Source organism: Anguilla anguilla, chromosome 5, assembly GCF_013347855.1.
Source record: "Anguilla anguilla isolate fAngAng1 chromosome 5, fAngAng1.pri, whole genome shotgun sequence".
NCBI classification, from domain to species: domain Eukaryota; kingdom Metazoa; phylum Chordata; class Actinopteri; order Anguilliformes; family Anguillidae; genus Anguilla; species Anguilla anguilla.
In genome coordinates this window covers 26527010-26547530 of record NC_049205.1, presented here as the reverse complement: position 1 = coordinate 26547530, position 20521 = coordinate 26527010, and the positions used below count along the sequence as shown (strand labels likewise).

At 38.8% G+C, this 20521-nt stretch overlaps 1 protein-coding gene across 2 annotated transcripts in view; it reads left to right on the top strand.

Annotated features, from left to right (window-relative positions):
- kcnj11l (potassium inwardly rectifying channel subfamily J member 11, like) overlaps positions 1-20521 on the top strand; it is a 127463-nt gene that overhangs the window by 96341 nt on the left and 10601 nt on the right. For both annotated transcript variants that reach the window (XM_035417760.1, XM_035417761.1), the window contains 2 exons: positions 14873-15142; positions 15490-15697. In XM_035417760.1, the coding sequence (XP_035273651.1) occupies positions 14873-15142; positions 15490-15697 (478 nt within the window). The remainder of the gene's footprint in view (positions 1-14872; positions 15143-15489; positions 15698-20521) is intronic.

Here is a 20521-nt window from a genome sequence, read left to right as displayed (position 1 = left end):
AATTTGGTACCTATATAGTACTGAGAAGCATATACTAGCACAAAACTTAAAGAATAGGCCAATAGGTGGTGCTACAGTACTTTATCAAACTTTTGCATATTTCAGCTTGCTACTCACTCTGTGTGCACTGCTGTCATGAGCTTTCCATCCGCATGCATGTCTCTGACTGGAGAACCAATGTGCCTCAGTAAACCATCATGTCCACCATATTGCATTTTCATAGTTTTGCATTATTTGAAAAACGAAATGCTTCACCTACAAAAATTTTCCAATTTGCGTTAAGCTTTATGCACAGCCTCTAGACCAAGCTCCTCAAAAAATATATACAGAATTTTGATACATTAAAATATGAACAAATAAGGAGCCAATGAATGTGGGTGTGGCTCATCACCAAAATGCAAATAACTACCACAGTTCAAGAGAAATTTGGTATCTATTTTGGGGGTCACATCGAGAACCAAACTCCAAAGCACTGACCCACCTGAATCACATGGTGGTACTATAGAGCACAATATATTTTTTAATTCATGAAAAATCACTGTTGTGTTTTAGAGATAGAAAACTTGCTGTAGTGATTGATTTCCCCATCTAGGACATAGATTTGTACCTTTTTTGGTGCTGATCTCTTGGATTGGTTGCTATTTTCAAAATGGCTTGGCCAGTTCGCAAGAGATTTACAGTGAGGTGCGGTAAAGTGAAGGCTTCATAGCAAATTGCTGTGACAGCACTCTCTGGCAACCAAACCCTCAAATGTAGAAACTACAGCTAATTTGTGTCCATACAGGAAAGCTAATTGAATAATATTGTTTTGACTGGCCTTAATTGCTGTTATACTGTGTCATAATGTTTTCCTAATTTTTAGGATTTCGGGCAGTTGAAATGCGATGATACTTGACACAGTGGAAGAGGGTTATTTGTAGTAGTGCAGGAGTTTTTTTTGTCACCGATTCATCACTTGGTGGCATGATAATAGTCAGTTCAAATTGCAGTTATTAATCAATCATAACTCCTGCAGTGCTTGGCCTAAAGACTGGAAAACAATGTCAGTAGTTGTCCTTGCTCACAAAGAACAAATATGCCTCAAGGAACCAGATGACCACCATATTGTATTTTCCACCATTTTAAATTTTATGGAAACACTTAAAATGGTACTCCTCCTACAAACATTAACATATTTTGACAAAATTTGGTATTTTGCCTCATCTCACAAAGATTTTGGCAGCTTTTCCAGTAGTTATGGCAAAATGTGGGGGAATGACAAGTTAATTCATTTGCAATCTCAGAAAAATGCTAATAATTTGAAAAGCTGTTTGGGATAAAATTACAAAATTGGTACTTACGTTTATATCAACACTGCAGCTCTAAAGTTATAGCCCAATCAAACCACATGATGGTTCTATAAAGATCAAAATATAAACAACATTGAAGAATTCACTAAAAATCACTGTTGCATCAGACAGGTCCCTAAGTAGATGGCATGGTTCATGTCTGCCTTCATTGATTCTCTGTGCTTGTCAACTGCTGTTATGCTTCTTGGACCCCAGTAATCACTCCTTGTAGATATATTTGTTGTTGATTGTTGTTGTTGTTGTCGATTAAGTCTATCACCATTTACAGCAATTATAGCAAAACTGCTGGGTAACTTTTTATGAAATTTTGCACAAAATTCTTAGGGACATTAGCCGTGCAGTGAATTTCACCCCAATTGGCCTCATACTACTTCTGCCTCATTCGCCATAGAGACATGAGACCAATGTCAATAGATGCAGCTTCTTTTGAACTAAAAATAATTCCATATTTTGTCTGCCATGTTGGGATTTTCTACCATTTTGACTTTTTTGTAAAACATTAAAAAAACGTCTTCTCTTAGACCGTTTGACATATCAACATGGAACTTGCATCAATTTGTTCATTGGAAGGCTCTCCAAGTTATGCAAGGGAAGTTGATAATCCAAAAATCATTGCCACAGTAAGACAATAAATATCATTATGGGTGTGGCTTATCACAAAAATTCTAATAACTCCCAAGTGGTGTTACTAGATTGATGAAACATGGTAGCTATATTGGCACTGCATGCCCGAACTGAGCCCTACAATATTGGCAAAATGGAGTCACATGGTGGCACTATAGATTTTTTAAAAGTTCATGAAAAATGAATGTTGTGTTTCAGACATTTACTATAAAACTTGCTGTAGTGATAATCTAAAAAGTAAATCTGTACCTTTTTTGTTGCTGCTATCTTGGATTGCCACAAAAAGGCTATGTGCCATTTCCCTCTGTACTCAGTTTTAACTTAAAGGGACTTGTAGGCCTTAATATGATGTAAATGAAGGCTTTGACTTCAATTATATGAATATGTCACATGGAAGTTATTTTAGTTATTTAAAAAAGATTTTAAATCCTTCAACTCATAAGTCGCCATTGTTATTACCTTCACAATGCACTCTGGGTAGTGGGTAGTTGGTTGTACGGTTCTCGGTCCATTTCTCTTGTCAATTCAGCGGAATTTAAAATGTCTTCTGTTCAGCATTTTTGATTCAAGCCATTACTCAGAAGGAAAGCACCATCAAATAAATCAAAACAATGAAGATTGGAGACCAGTGGAGACGAGAGTAGAGCATGAGAGATGCTGTCTGTGCAGCAACTACTTGCCTATGCCAACAGAGACAGAAACGTTGTCTGTTGTAAAGAGCTCCGCTTTCTAGCAGCAGCCGTTCAAGGTCACTTGACCATATGGATCAAACTGTTGTTTTTGGTGAAACTGAAACATGTACCATATCCCCATTAATTTAAATGACTGATTTATTGATTGAAGTTATTATTGATCCGCATCGTATATATAAGAGCTTAGCCGGTGATAATACCTCCTTTAAATGCATAATCTCTCATGGTAATACGTGCTGATACACAGGAGTGGACAGTAATGAAGTACATTTACTTGAGTACTGTACTTAAGTACATTTTTCGAGTATCTGTACTTTACTTGAGTATTTATTTTTTTGGAAACTTATGACTTTTACTGCACTACATTTGAAAGATAAATATTGTACTTTTGACTCCACTACATTTCTATGAAGGTTGTCGTTACTCGTTACTTTGAAGCATAGCTTTGAAGTCAGCAGTTGAATATTTTTTTTATTTTCTAAAATGCGATTGGCCACACGCTGCGTTCCTCACAGGAGAAAAACCAATCACAGTAGCCTACTCCTACTACGCTGTCGGTCAAGTTCAAAGTGCTTGCTTGTTGCACCAGTGATTGAACAGTTCAATTTGAACTTGGCGGCGGTAATGATGGCGACGGCAGAAGATACGGATGATTCTTCACCACCTTGGCCATATCTCAAGTCAATGTTTGAGATTCGTGAAATTCAAAAAGATTCATATTGTTTTAGATGCCTGCTCTGCTTACCGCGCACGAACTACATCGCTGCATTCAAAAACTCGCTGTCCAACCTGAAAAAGCATGTCGAGCAGGGGTTAAATTGGGGGTGGACACGGGTGAACGGCGTCCACCCACCTTTGGTAAATAAATAAATAATTTTGACTAGCAGTTTTACAAATAACTATGACAATCCATTTTTCGTATGCTCCAGTCCATGTGTTCCCTCTAGCCAGTTACTCGCTCAACTCAGGAGGAACAGTCATTTATATATAGACAGGCACAGAAAGCAAAATATCGTTGATTGTCTTGATTGTTTGGAAGCGGACGTGGTAATTTCATTAACATGTAATTTCATCGATGCAACATTTTAAAGAGAGATGAATAAACAGCCCCCATGAACGCCGGCTATTATTAAGGGCAACTTAGACTGCTTGAGCAAAATCAGCAGGTTGCTGGTCAGCAGCTAAGCTAGGATTGAATTGGGATGGCAGGTATGCCATCCCGCCAAGTTACGCCTTGGCGGGGGCATGCCCCATACCTATACAGCACCGAGAGTTTGGCACTTTTCAGGGTTCCCCACAGAAATAACCACAACAGCCACAGACACTCAGCCCTTAAAAACATTAAATTCTGTACATTCTGACCCCATTTCAACAGACAGAATTCATAAACAACTTCACATGTCCACACAATAAAGCCCCAAACTAAGGGGATTTTGCGTTTTCTCCTTCTTCTTCTTCTTCTCTTTCTTCTTCTTCTCATTCTTATTTTTCCTGCCGCCTATCCCACTAACAACATGTCTCCCCATTGGACATTTCACTGACACCAGCCAAATCTTCACCTACACGACCCAATCAAAAACGCGCATACACACGCAAAATACCCATACGTTTTTACTCTGAAACATTCCCAGTTTAAACAGCTAGTCCGCCTGTGGCCTAGTGGGTAAGGTTACAGTCTTGGGAACGCGGGGTCGCAGGTTCAAGCCCAGCTAGGAACACATTTCTTTAACCTGCTTCAACCCTCACTAATAATTGTCTACTAGCCTTCTTATCAATTATTGCTTTTGCACCATATCTACCCGCCGTTCACCGTTCAGTTATTAACCGGCTGCAATATTGCTAAGCAATATGCATTATGACACCGTCTGTACGTTCAGTTATTAACCGGCTACAATATTGCTAAGCCATATGGATTCAACGGGAGCTCTTCTGTGCTTACTGGCCTGTGTTCTTTAAAACCACCGGCATGTTTGCTAATGATATTTCACGCATTGCATAGCTATGGCATTAGCTAACGAAGTCACAGACTGGTAAACCTCACTCACTCACGGCCACCCATATGCATTTCATGACGCAAATGTATTCCTTTTATTTAAAAGTTACACCAGTTCACCACTGTGCCATTTCTACGAACTATATTTCTTCACTTGGCTACCGTACAAAACTTTCATATCAGCAAACGCCACGTTTCTATTTCTACATTCATGTTACCTCGCTCTGTTTTCTATCTAGCCACATACGCTACAAACAAGTACTACTTACGTACATTCTGCAACTCCGCAGTTTGAACAGCTAATCCGTCCGTGGCCTAGTGGGTAAGGTTACAGGCTTGGGAACACTGGGTCGTATGTTCAAGCCCAGCTTGGAACACGTTTCTTTAACTTGCTTCGACCCTCACTAATAATTGTCTACTACTTCTTAATTATTGCTTTTGCACCATATCTACCCGCCGTTCACCGTTCAGTTATTAACCGGCTCCAATATTGCTAAGATATATGCATTATGACTTACCGTCTGTACGTTCAGTTATTGACCGGCTACAATATTGCTAAGCCATATGGATTCAACGGAAGCTCTTCTGTGCTTACTGGCTTGTGTTCTTCTTTAAAACCACCGGCAGGTTCGCAATTACTACGTATGTACGTTCTGCAACTCCGCATTAAAACATTACATTTAACATCATGATTCACTCATAAGTATAACTACTAGCACTGAACATGAGAAAAACACATTCGTGCAATAGATTACATTACATTACAGGCAAATAATATGTGCAATGTTATTTAACCCTCCACTTCAACAACTAACATTCAATACCAACTGTTATATATACCATTTGATAAGGAATATAAGCTCGCTCATGGTCACTCCATTTACTTCGCACTATATACTCCGTGATCATGTCAACCTTCACCTACATGCCCATTCTGCTAAAAACATATTGTTTCAACTACAGAATTTCGTAATTTCATTTTAATTTCTCTCACACTGTTGTTATTCTCTCATATGCAAAGCCTGCTGGGACATATGCGTCTGCTCCTATTCTCCACTATCATGTTTTCCGGTTCTAGTTTAGCAAAACAGCGAAGAGGACTCCTACCTGCAGATAAGCCTATCAAAATGCCTTATAAACCTTACAAACACTAAAAGTGCATCTCCACGAAATAACAGACAATGGAGCAGGACAGAAGGATAAACCTTACAAACACTAAAAGTGCATCTCATAAAAAACACGTTTTCAACGTACAAAAATGCCAAGTTACTAAAAAGTATTGATATCAAAATGACGCCAAGTTACGATACTACAAACAATATAGGCTATCTTGCCTCACCGAAATGACATAAGATGTATCTCAAAGCAATGCTACCCAATATTTCCTCAGTTCTTTCAAGTCACTTGGCCCTGTGTATAAGCATGCACTACATGAACAGGCCAAACATATGTGTGGATGGCTCTCTCACAGTCAAGATTGATTGAATAGGTGTGTGTATGTCCAATTTGTATTGGTATGCAGGCCTATGTATTTTGCTGCCCAGGCTTTCTGTTGCGTGAATGATAGTATGTTTATTGGTACAAGTGTGTTCGTGAATGTGAATGTAAGATGCTGCCAGGGAAATGTCCCCATGCGGATAAAGAAGTTCTCTATGTATGTATGTACAATATGTGTTTTACATGCAGTATTTATTGTACGTAGCAAATATACAATAACTTGCACATGTACTCAAATTCAGTTCAAAAGCAAGTATAAACATGTTTTCTGGAGAAATGTGCTTCCTGTCGTTGCTCAGCAGCAGTTCTGTACATTAATGAATTTATACATTAATTTCAATGTACAATGTTCAATGTGTTCCATGAGGCAATTCAAAATATTTGTCTCTTTGATCTGACAGAAAGTTTGCATGACATTGTGAAATGGTAAGATAAGAAAACACAGGGCCAAGTGACTTGAAAGAACTGAGGAAATATTGGGTAGCATTGCTTTGAGATACATCTTATGTCATTTCGGTGAGGCAAGATAGCCTATATTGTTTGTAGTACCGTAACTTGGCGTCATTTTGATATCAATACTTTTTAGTAACTTGGCATTTTTGTACGTTGAAAACGTGTTTTTTATGAGATAACGTTTACAGCGGCGACAGGTGAGCTGAAAATTGGTGGGGCGCAAAACTTTCCTTTAAACTAATCATTAGTAATTTTTACTTTATTATCAAACGTTCGGACTAATCAAATGGCAAGTAGCCTAACACACAGCGTCTTCATACCGTGTTAGGGTGATTAAATCATAAATTCAATTTATCCGTTTAAAATCCGTTTTAATCACCAAGTAGCTAGTCTACACTGGATTGCAGCCACTGGAAATGCTATTATCCAGATTCATCTGTCCCAATTCCACTGATGGACCATTTTCTAAGTGACGTAATATTGTCTGTGTGTACTTGGACCCTGTATTGCTACTTACAGCTATATTTTACCTTACATTTACTGTTACTGTTATCCTATTGCTGCGTATTTATTTGTATGTTCGACTATAACAATAATCACCAATTTTGTGCTTTTGGAAAGTGCTTTGAACACACTGTATGAAAAGGATTGTATTATTATTATTATTATTATTATTATTATTATTAGGTAGAGTGGTGCAGCGGATAGCACTGTTGCCTCATAGCAAGAATGTCCAGTGAAGACATTTCTGTGTGCAGCTTACTTGTTCTCCTCATGTCAGCATGGGTTTCCTCTGGGTATTCTGGTTTCCTCCCACTTACAGCATAGGCTAAAAGGAGATCTAAATTACTCGTAGGTATGAGTGTCTGTGTGCTTTGCGATGGATTGGCGGCCTGTCCAGGGTGTATTCGTGCCTCTTGCCCAATGCATGCTGGGATAGGCTCCGCCCCCCCCATGTCTCTGACAGGAATAAGCGGTTAGATAATGGATGGATTTATTAAATGTATTTAGACAGGGACAGTGCACAACAAAACATAAGTCTCAAATATAGTGGCAAGCAGTTATGTTGAGACAGGGGGAGGATGTGTAGAAGTAATAATGTGAAATGTCTGTTTAAATGCTAGAAGTACAAAAAATCAATTTTTGGAACTTGAGGCTGCTATGAATAGTGGGGGCTATGACATAGTTGGGATTACAGTGACATGGCTTGGGGAGGAGGATGAGGATGAATATAATATAGACGGGTAGAAACTCATTAGGAGGGATATGACCAGTAAGAGAGGTGGGGTGTAGCTCTGTATGTAAAAGAAAATTTAAATGTGCAGAAAATTCCAGAAATTGACCAGCTCATGCCTCGTGAGAATATCAAATAGGGTAACATGAAAAGGGCATTACGGTAGACTTGTGTTGCATGCTGCCAGCTTCAGACAGTAGTGTGAATTCAATGCCCTTTGGAAACATGAAACAAGCTTGTCAGGAATATGAGACTATTATTATGGGTGACTTCAATTACCCTGCCATTAATTGGGAATTGATGACAGGACAAGGAAAAAATGAGGATTGATTATGGAAAACTATCTACAGTTCAGGTCAGAAAATATGTTGTACATGGGAACACACAAACAATGATGAAATGTTTTTTTTTTTAGTCAATAGAGGAAATGAAAGTGCCATGCATTCAAAAATGGCTTCTTCAGTTGTAGACTGGTTAGAATGTGTCTGTTACCCTATTTAAACATAATGAACTGAAAATTAATTTTGAATGTCATAATTGATGCATTTATACCAAGTATAAATGTTTTTATATGGCCATTTTTTGTTGTTGTAAATGTTAGGGATCATTTCTGAATTTCACGTTATTTCATGGGTGTTACTACCTTGTACCTATTCTGTAGAAAAATATATGTTATGGGATGGAATTAAAATTTTGTTACGGGAAAAAAAAAGAAAAATTGAGGAAGAATTTTTAAATATTATACATGACTTTTTTGACACAGTATGTCAGTCAGCCTACAAGAGGGAAATCACTTCTGGATCTGGTGCTATGTAATGATTCTGACAGAATTTGTAGCATAGAGGTAATCGATCCACTTGGGACTAGCAATCATTCTGCAGTTATATTTGATGTTTTTTGGCAAATTAATGAGACCTCCTCTACCGCCAGAATAAAAAATTTTAGACAAGCCGGTTTCAATAAGATACAAGCAAATTTAAGTAATATTGACTGGGTGCAACTTCTTGACTGCAAGATTGTGATTGAGAAGTCGGGCAGGTTCAAAGAAGTTATTCTTGAGGCACGATGTAAATTTATTCCGAAGGTAAGGAAAAGTAAGTTGAAGAAGTGGCCTCCCCAGTGGATGAACAAAGCCATATGGGAGAGTTTGAGAAAAAAAAAACAATGAGATTGTGAGTGGGTGGCGTGGTTGTGGTGCCGGCTGCAGGCGGATGGGGGTGGTGGTTTAGCCGAAAGGTAGTCACAGTTGTGGGCAGTTATGTTTTGATTGATTATAACATTTATCTATGCTGCTTACAGTGAAACTAGGAAGCTTTCACAATGGATGCACACGGTGACAGACAGAAACAGCCACATCAACAGCAACAGCAATAGTATCACCATCAGCAACAGCTACAGCTATGGCTACAGTAGCGATATCTACAGCAAATGTGCCAGTGTTCTGTTGTGAACAAATAAACCATGTGCATCTTCCAGCTCCATACCCATGTGGTTCTGTGGGACTTAGTACAAAGATATATAATAATGACAGCCCTGAGAGTAATAAGAGTATTGTAATATGTGTGCTAAAGTTACAAAAGAATTACAGCAAGCCAAAAGGTTCTTTGAAAGGCAAATTGCCCAAAATGCTAAAAGTAATTCTAAATTGTTTTTTAAAATACTGAAGTAGGAAAAGGAAAGTGAAGGAGGATATCAGGTGCAGCAGGAATGAAGGAGCATTGCTTTATAAGAATAAAGATATTGCTAATGCCTTAAATTGTTATTTTGTTGAGGGTTTAACTAAAGAAGAGGTTACTAATACACTGGGAGGCATATTCAGTACTCAGAATGCCTTGCAGATATTGACATCCACAGATAGTGCCACCACCATCATCAAAACACCAAATGAGGGAATATCTTTTGGAATAATGTTGTTCCATCCCTCTGGTAGAGTTCCAGAGACTTGCAGAATCTAAGCCAACACACATTGAAGGTGTGGGTAGTCGTTGCCCAACACCTTACTAAGACACTTTATGTTGTTTTTTTACACTTTGTGTAAAAACATTTATACATTACATGATAAAAAGTATGCGGACACCTGACATCCAACATCTCATCCACAATTATGTCCATTAATATGGAGTTAGTCCACCCTTTGCTGCTACGTCAACCTCCACTCTTCTGGGAAGACTTTAAACTAGATGTTGCATCATTGCTGCAGGGATTTGCTTCCATTCAGCCAAAAGAGTATTAATGAGGTTGGGCACTGATTGGGCAGTTAGGCTTGGCTTGCAGTCGGCCTTCCAATTGATCCCAAAGGTGTTGGATGGGGTTGAGGTCAGAGCTTTGTGCAGGCCAGTCAAGCCCTTCCACACCGTTCTCGACTAAAACCTTTATATATAGACATTGCTGTGTGCCTGCAGGCATTGTCGTACAGAAACAGGCTGCCTTTCCCAAACTGTAGGGGAAGAACAGAATCATCTAGAATGTGTTTGTATGCTGTAGAATTAAGATTTGTCTTCACTGGAGCTAAGGCGCCTTTAACTTTTCAAAAACCCTTTATTTAACATAACTTTAAACAAAGGGCATTAGAAATACAAAATAAAGAAACAACCCATGCTGATAACCTTATATCCCACCCAATTGAGCTACCCCCAAACAACACCAACCCCCATACCACCGACAACATAACCAGAACATTAAAAAAGCAAGGAAAGAAACAAAACAAAAACAAAAAACAAAGACCCAAATAAACAAACCAAAGAATATAGAAAAAGTATCAATCCTTGCTTAACACATAGTTACTAATTCTCCTTCCCACACTTTGCAGAGCACTCCATTTATAGCCTATTTGTCTTTAAATTCCATCAGATTGTCATTCATTTTGTAAAAGGCAAACTCCAGTTTCAGCTGAGCAATAATCAGTAGAACACAATCCTGAGTCACTTGCTGTTGCATCATCCCTTTGTGGCTCTTATAAATGGCCAGTTTTGTCTGACCATAAATAAAATTATTGTCGGTATTTCCTGGTATTTTAGTGTTTGTGAGGTAGGAGTCCTCTTCGCTGTTTTGCTAAGCTTAGATCAGTCAGCTTACGTGAGAATTGTAAGTAGTAGAACCAAAAAACTTGATAGTGGAGAATAGGAGCAGACGCATATGTCCCAGCAAGCTTTGCATATGATAAAATAACAATAGTACGAGAGAAATTTGGAGAGATGATGAAATTGAGTAGTTGAAACAATATGTTTTTAGCAGAATTGGCATGTAGGTGAAGGTTGACATGATCACAGACTATAGTGCAAAGTAAATGAAGTGACCATGAGAGAGCAGATTTTCCTTATCGAACGGTATCAGATGATATAAAGCATCAACCCTTAAAGTAACATAAAAGTGGTAGATAAAGTAACGTGGGATAATATATAGGAAATGTAATGCACTGCTTTTCTCATGTTCAGTACTAGTAGTTATAATTATGATGGAGTCATGATTTTAAATGTAATGTTTTAATGGGGAGTTGCAGACCGTACATATGTAGTAATTGTTTCTATGAGGCTAGATAGAGAACAGGGCGAGGTAACATGAATGTAGAAACGTGGCGTTTGCTGATAAGAACGGTTTCTACAGTAGCCAAATGTAGAAATGGCACAGTGGTGAACTGGTGTAAGTTTTTAAGAAAATCAATACATTTGCCATCATGACATGCATATGGGTGGCCGTGAGTGACTTTTGGTAAAGCAAATATAAGCGTAAGAAAATGTTAGTGTAAAATGTGAAAATATCTACCTGAGGGCGAGGCGGGATTCAATCTTTCACCTCTGGCTTTCCAGTGTGTAAGTTTGGCAGTACGCCACCACGACATAACTAAATTTCATGAAATTACATGGTCAAACCTGTCCGTGGTTTTTAAGAAGAACACAGGACAGGAAGCACAGCTGAGCTCCGGTTGAATCCATATGGCCTGGCGATATTGTTGGTGGTTAAGTGAACGTGCAGATGGTATGTCAAAATGCAGTGTATACGTTCGGTGAACGGTGGATATGTGTGGTGAAAAAGCAATAATTGAGAAGTAATCAACAATTATTAGTGAGGGAAAAAGCAGGTTAAAGAAACTTGTTCCTGGCTGGGCTTGAACCGAGTACGCCATATTCCATAGCTTGTAACCTTGACCACTAGCTGTTAAGACTGGAAATGTTCCAGACTAAAAAGTTTTGGGTGTTTTGCGTGTGTATGCAAGATTTTGATTGGCTTGTGTAGGTGAAGGATTGGCTGGTGTCGGTAAAATGTCCAATGGGGAGACATTTTGTTTGTGGGATAGGCAGCAGGAGAAATAAGAAAACGCAAAATCCCCTTATTTTGGGGCTTTATTGTGTGGACATGTGAAGTCATTTATGAATTCTGTCTGTTGAAATGGGGTCAGAATGTACAGAATTTAATGTTTTTAAGGGCTGAGTGTCTGTGGCTATTCTGGTTATTTCTGTGGGGAACCCTGAAAAGTTCCAAACTCTGGGTGCTGTATAGGCATGGGGCATGCCGCCCCGCCAAGGCGTAACTTGGCGTAATGGCATACCTGCCATCCCAATAAAAGAATATTCCACCATCAGAAAAATGTCGGCAATGTTCTAGCTTTACAGTAAAACAAATGAAGCATAACACATGACTGAGCCATCTATGAATGCTTACACTACAGTATGTGAAATGCCCACATTAGAGAATAGCGCAAACCTCTTGAAAGGCATTCATTGTGAGTGGTATGAATTCTAAAAAAGCAAACCGCTACTACCCACTATGCTAACAATGCCCCCATGCTAACAGCTAGGCCTACTAGTTAGCCCCCAATACAGATATGCTGAACATTACTAGCAAAGGTTCACAGTTGTTGTGTCTTACGACCAATGCGAATATAAAAATATAAAAAATATGACACAATGTAAATAATTGAAATGTTACAAGCAGTAATATGTTCATCTTTGTATGTATGTTTGTATGTATCCTCCCTAAACCTCATGCTTCTGCACCCTCATCTGACCCACTCCACAGTGTACAAACCAAGTGTGTAGCTGATGTAAATGCCTACCCCTGCTTTCTAATTGCATATTTATTTCTCAAACAATAAGTTATTCATAATATATGATTAGATAATAAATGACCACTGAATCTTGAAAGCCATCTTTACATGTAAAACCAATGGAAAGATTATATATTCCATATTTAGTCACAGATATTCATAGTGGAATGACATGGTATAATTACACAAAAATTCCTCATTTATTTTATTATTCAGTGAGCAGCATTTTTTGCCACTGTATTGGCATACCTCTGGGTTATTGTTGGCTTTATCTTGTTGCTATGATGGAATACAAATTGTCGGTGGTGAAAGAATTTTTTTTGAACTTCCAGATAGATGCTATTGTCCAATATGCCACACTAGTTGTAGTTAAATGGGCAAACTACATGACAATGGCAACTCTGTATTTGGCATCTTCTACCAATAAAGCTAGGACACAGCTTTATTGTTTCTACTCATAGTTTCTTGGTGGTTACTGGGGTTTGTAAAGCAATAATAATTGTCAAAGTGAAATGTTCACACCAATTTGCAGGAAATCTCATAACTAGGGGCACCAGTTTGTTTCTTTCCCTTGACCTGTAGGAATTACATTACATTACATTACAGGCATTTAGCAGACGCTCTTATCCAGAGCGACTTACACAACTTTTACATAGCATTTATACATTGCATCCATTTATACAGCTGGATATATACTGAAGCAATTCCAGTTAAGTACCTTGCTCAAGGGTACAACGGCAGTGTCCTTACCCGGGAATCGAACCTGCGACCTTTCGGTTACAAGCTCAGTTCCTTACTCACTGTGCTACACTCCGTCCTAAAGTTGTATTTCAATAGTTAGGCAGTCCAATCCACAGTGAAGTGCCTAATCATACAGTTGAGTTTCTAATTGAGGCATTTATTAAAGCAATTAGCAGTATCCACCTGGTACACTGCATAACGACAGGTAGAATTCATTTTGCTCATTATGCAATTTAATGATTCATTGTGCAGAGAAGATAATAATAGTCTGACATTTAAACACTAGAGCGGCAACTGGACATCATTCGGAAATTTTACAGATGCATTCTTAAGTGTAAATATTCCACTAGAAAAAAGTGAACAATCCCAAATAGTGTTTTTATAAACAAACATGTAATTAATGGGGGAGAGGGCAGTGATTCAGTCACTTCAGACAGCTTCAATAGAAGTATGTGCTGCATAAAATAAAAATTTAGGAACTGTTTGAAACTACTGACAGCTGTGGTCATGGACGAATCAACAGGTGGTACAGATAATTGTGCTTCAAGGAAAATCGATCACAACCAATCTGAAAGTTTTCCTTGTTGATACAGTTTATCTAGCAAGAAATGCTTATTGGATTATTACATTAAGTTTCAAAATGTGACTGAATTTGTGTTTGACAATGCAGGTCATATGTTAAAAGCATATAAAGACAACCTTAAAAGCTTGTGGTCAAATCCAGTGCATTTAACTTGCAATGCCCAGATTGTATAACTCTAGTGAGTAGCATTTGGTGAACTAATTTCCCTAAAGTTGACCAACTTGCGGCCAGAATGTGGTTAAGAATGTTTTAGAACATTTTTCAAGACAGAAAATGTGTTACGTGGAGCATATTTGGAGCAAATTACAGAGCCATGTTCCTCTCTGTCAATAAAACTCCCCCCTGAACTGTGTAGCCACTTTTCTTGTTTTAGAATTTGCTTGACAAAGAGGCAATCGTGACCTTTAGCTGGGAGACCTTTAGCTTTGTTTTTTCAGAAGTACCACATGAAAAAACAAAGGAAAAAAACTGTTTATCAGGTTTACTCACATGCGTACCAGGTTTACTCACAACACACATTTCCAATTTTCAATCATGTGTACTATTTTCCATTTTTTGTGCACAATTAACTGCAAATATCTGTCATTAAGAAACATGGCATCTTAATTGGCTCAAAAAGTACGGTGTTTAATACTGAAGTACTGCTGTACTGTGTCTTCAAGGTAACAATTGGGTTTGGGGGACGGATGGTAACAGAAGAATGCCCCCTGGCAATCATGGTACTCATCATTCAGAACATCCTGGGCCTGATCATTAATGCTGTGATGCTGGGCTGTGTCTTCATGAAGACAGCACAAGCCAATCGTCGTGCCGAGACCCTAATTTTTTCCCGCAGCGCTGTCATTGCTCCCCGAAATGGCCGGCCTACCTTCATGTTCCGTGTGGGAGACCTGAGAAAGAGCATGATCATTTCTGCAACTGTGCAGCTCCAGGTAAGATGAAGGTGAGGGGTGATGGAGGCAGGTTTGGTGATGCAGGTGAGGGGGTGGTGTAGACAGATTGGGCAGGTGCAGGTGAGGGAGTAGTGGAGGCAGGTTGGAGGATGGAGGTGAGGGAGTTAGGGGTGCAGGTGAGGGAGTGTGGAGTCTGCATGGGTAGTACAACAAAATAATATAGTCATTGTCTGTGGGTTTATGGGCAATCATAACACCGAATGGGAACCACCAACCTTCACTCAAACAGAGATTCAGGTAGAATTCTCATGGTGGCCTTCTCCATGTCATGTCATTTTCCATATAGTGATGGTCAAGGGAGAGTGACTGTGGCCTTCCTCTGGCAGGTAATTCGCCGTACAGTGACGATAGAGGGTGAGGTGATCCCAGTCTCCCAGCTGGACATCCAGGTGGAGAACCCACTGCGCAGCAATGGAATCTTCCTTGTGTCACCCCTCATAATCAGCCACACTATTGAACGAGGCAGCCCCCTTTATGAGCTCTCTGCCCAGTCACTGGCCACCACTGACCTGGAGATCATTGTCATTCTGGAGGGTAAGGAGAAGCTTCAGCCGCAACTAGCCAACCATGTGTACTCTCAAACAAAGTCTCAGCTAGTACCTCAACTGTCCATACTATCAAAAATTACTAACACAATAATAAATAATAGCACAATAAACATATACCATTTCAAAAAGATGAATTCAGTTATCTAAACAAGCATTTGAATGTGATATGACATAGTACTCAACTGACTGAACATAAAGCAGGGGTAATTCCATGCCAACTTGCCATGGAAAGTTTATTGCCTCATCCTCTTTGAGGCATTTTCTCTGATTCATGTGATTATTCATCTGAATTATTATTATTATTATTATTAAGAATGTGGACAGCCTGTCTTTAGATTTTTTTTTGCATTATAAGGAGAAAGAAGAGATCTTAACAGATAGAGAGGGGATCATAGCTGAGAGGATGCCATAGCAAGGGATTGAACCCCCAACCATGTGATGCGACTCAAATATGGCTTCAGATTTGGCTGCCCTACAGACTGCACTACTCATTTAGCCACAACGCTATTCTTTTTTATTATGCCTCCAGGACGGCACAGCCATGGCCGGAGGCATTATGTTCTCGGGTTGTCCGTCCGTCCTTCCGTCTGTCCGTTCGTCCAGATTCTCGTGAACACAATATCTCAGGAACGCCTTGAGGGAATTTCTTCAAATTTGGCACAAACGTCCACTTGGACTCAAGGATGAACTGATTAGATTTTGGTAGACAAAGGTCAAAGGTCAAGGTCACTGTGACCTCACGTCAGTCCCATTCTCTCGTGAATGCGATATCTCAGGAACGCCTTGAGGGACTTTCTTCAAATTTGGCACAGATGTCCACTTGGACTCAATGATGAACTGATTAGATTTTGGAGGTCAAAGGTCAAGGTCACTGTGACCTCACAAAACATGTTTTTGGCCATAACTCAAGAATTCATCCACTAATTATGACAAAGTTTCACACAAATGTCTAATAGGATAAAATGATGAAGTAATGACATTTTATATCCAAACTGGCTACTGGTTGGCGGAGGCATACAACCGCAAGGTGGGATTTCTAGTTTAAACTTTTACCTGTGATCTGGCTAATGTTAAACACAGTGGAGAAAGGGACCTTGACCAGATAAAAATGAGTTCAGGTTAGATACTGTTAGAAGCTGTGATGATGTGTAGTGTACTACAAATTGCAATTGTAATTTTATTACATTCATTTAGTAGGCATTGTTAAACAAATGCTATTACATTGTTAAATGAATGTAATAGCAGACACTGTTATCTGGAACAACTTACAGTATAGGAGAAACAGAAGTGCATGCAGCTGATTTAAATGAGCAATAGTGCCAGGCTTAGTTAACATGCACACACCAGTGAGTAAGAGTGAACTAGTGTGTTTATTCAGATGATTACAGAATTAAGAATTAAGAGAATTCATGAATCACAGAATTATGTCCAATAAATAGTGGGAAAAATAATGTGCACCAGCCCTGAGAAAGAGTATTCCATCCTTGTTTTAGTATATACATTATTTATTGAAGCACCAACAGATATATTCTCCTTAAAGGGGCACTTCACCCAAAAATTAAATGAATGTATGTTTCCACTTAACTAGAGTAATATCTATCCATCCAGATAGTTTCGCAGACTTTTGTGGCACTCAGTGTGCTGAAAATTTAAATTTGAAAACCTCAACAGATAGTGCTTTGGGTTGGTGGAAACATACCTTAATTTAGGTTTTGGGTGAACTGCCCCTTTAATGTCGATTTACTGCCTCCAATTGAAGTCCTACCACCATGGGGGTTTCAAAGAGTTCAGTGATACTCTACAACAGAGGAGAGCGCAGATTCAGAATCTCCTGATAAAAAAACATGGCAGCGACAGTGACTGAAGCATTAAACACAGAAAACAACAATGGTTTGGTAGAGCAGCATGAACTTCAACTACAGACAGTTCTGTGACTTCTATGACAGATGGACGCCCATGATTTCAAAGTCGCTTTAGTTCATTTAACTCTGCAAAAAGAAAAAAAAGAAAAGAAAAAAGTAGGCTTGTGCAGTTTGGTTTAACCAGTGGCATAAGGTGTGTAAGCCAAGACAGGTGTAGTTATTGCCACACCACCAAGAATATGAAATATTGATATTGATAGTTGAATGCCGTAATATAAATCTACTATAATTCCTCTTGTTCATTTCAGTGAGCAGCGTTTTTCACAGCTGTACTGGCATACATTCGGCTATTGTTGGCTTTATCTTGTTGCTATGACAGAATACAAATTTTTAGTGGTGAAAGAATGTTTTTATCAATGCTCAGATAGACACTATTGTCCAGTGTGTCGTGGGTGGGGGGTGTAGTTGCAGATGAGCCTGCAGGGAGGGGGTGCTTGATAAATGGAGGACAGGCGTAACAACGGTGGTGCTTAGAAACTCAGTCTTCAGCATAGTTGTCCTGAATCGTTTTCTAATAAAGCTAGAACACAGAGTTTGTGTTTTGAACTCATATTTTGGTTGCAGGAGCACTGAAAGCATGAGTTGAACAATCTCATGATGTCGATGTCATGGCCACTGGGGGATTGCCCCAACAAGTTAAAATGCTTTGGTCACACAGTGCAGACAATGTCTTTCTAGTCCCTCTGAAACCAGGTTAGAATGCAAGCTAGCGTTATGCTAGATTCTGAGGGTACCTAGCTAATATTAAAATTCATCAGGGTTTAAGCTCAAAATGGTCTAAGGGCATGCTTATTATTCTGGCTAGCTAGGTAACTAATGATTAAATTATACTCAAAACAGCGGTTAAACTATAAACGCAATCGGAACAAAATGCATTCCATATGAGTTAAATATGAAGTGCCTCTTCTGCTGTCCAAATAAGGGACAATTCCATATTTTGTGGGATGGTTGACAACCCTAAATCAAGCTATAGGCTACAGTAAATTTAACTGTGATTCCATGAAAGAATGACATTGCTGTTTAACTGATTTAGAGTGTTGGATTTTGTAGCACATTGATTTTAGAACAGTTAAAAGTATAGTATATATTAGAGCTGCCGAGGTATCGATTTTTTCCTTACCGCAGAAATTAGCGAAGCCATTCAAACCGTTGCGGTAACCGCCATAAAAAAATAATAATTTAAACCTCAGATGTTATAAATTAATTGGTTCCTAAATATACTTTTCGAATGCATTTATTGCTGTAGTAGTCTATTCTTTATAGCCTCTATAGTATACATGTCTATTTTTATTCCAGTGTTGTCATTAAGAGGCCGACTTTGCAGTAGGAGTATTGGTTAGTATTCGGCAGGCACACCATTTGGCAAGCACGCATTCGTTATTGAAACACAGACAACAGAATAGGCTACTGAACATTGTTTATTGACAGTAACACGCTTGCAAGAACAAAGAACAAATTGTTCTTGAAACTAAATATGCAAATAACAACAGAAACAGTCGATAGGCCATTACACGTTTATTAAGGCTTTGCACTGCAAATAAATTAAAATCCTAAAGCGCACGTTCGTTGCGGCAATTTCTTGAATAAAGGCCATTCATTTTTTTTAAAAATGAAATAAAGTTAAATAAATTAAATTAAAAGCCATTTCCGCTTTTATTTTCTCACTTTTAGCCGCTATATAGGCTACATGGAAAAACCATTTGAATGCCTTGAACACAGCTTTTAAATGAACGTAAGGCCACTTCTTTGCATTGCAAAGTTAAGAAATAAATAAAAATTCTGAAGTGCATCCTGCGCACGTTCGTTGGGGCAATTGCTTGGATAAAAAAATAATAATGAAATAATAGAAGGCCTAATAAATGAAAGGCCAGGTTTCCGCTTTAGTTAGCGTATACTCTCTCCCCCGCTCTCTCGAAAGGCATTTGAAGTGACTCTTCCTATTGCGACTTGGTATTCCTAGCAAGAAAAACCAACATATTAACCCTGTCGGGTTTCAGAGATGCCCTCAATGGAGTGACGATATTTCAGATCACATAACTTTTACAAGCATAAATTGGAACATAAACAACAGGCCTAAAATAAACTGGAAAAAACAAAACCCAGCGGTGAAGCGGTGATCAGCTTGACTCTGCGGTGGATGTGACGTGATTGCATTACCGCAGAATGACGTTGTGGATATCTGAAATGACAATTGTGGATAGGAAGAATGTCATTGTGGATATCTGAAATGTTCTTTTTGACTAGGACGAATTGAATTACGGATATCTGCAATATATATCCAGTCTAGCAATTAAATGTTAAATCGGCCACTTATACTTTTTAAGGATTTTTAGATATCTTAAATTTAATTTTGACTAGTACAATCAAAGTCGTAGATATCTTGAAATACAATTTCTACTAGTAAGAGTGTTATTGTGTATATCTTTAATTACCATTCTGACTAGTGAAAATATGATTTTGACTAGGAGAAATGCTATTATGGATATCTAAAATGTAATTACAGATAGGAGTGTGGTTCGATTAAATGTTAAAACGGCTAGTCATACTCGCCACGCTTCTCCCATCTCCCTCTCGTGAGCAGCCAGCATGCTGGGAAGTCTTCCGTATACCCTTGGCTATTGGCTGTGGGAGGAAGAAGACGCTCTGGAGGCTACGTGATTAGTGGTGGTCTAAGAAGGCCGCATACTAGGAGACACACGCACAATGAACCGATCCTGCAGAATAAATCCCACGAGGCAAGCGGCCTGCCACAAGGGTTAAGCAGCTTGCCTTGGAACTGAAGAAAAGGGCGAACAACTTCCCCTTTTTGACATCATACTGTAGCAGCCAATAACGTAATAATTTTTCCGTTCTTAATGTAATAAAAGTTGCTAACGTAATAACTTACC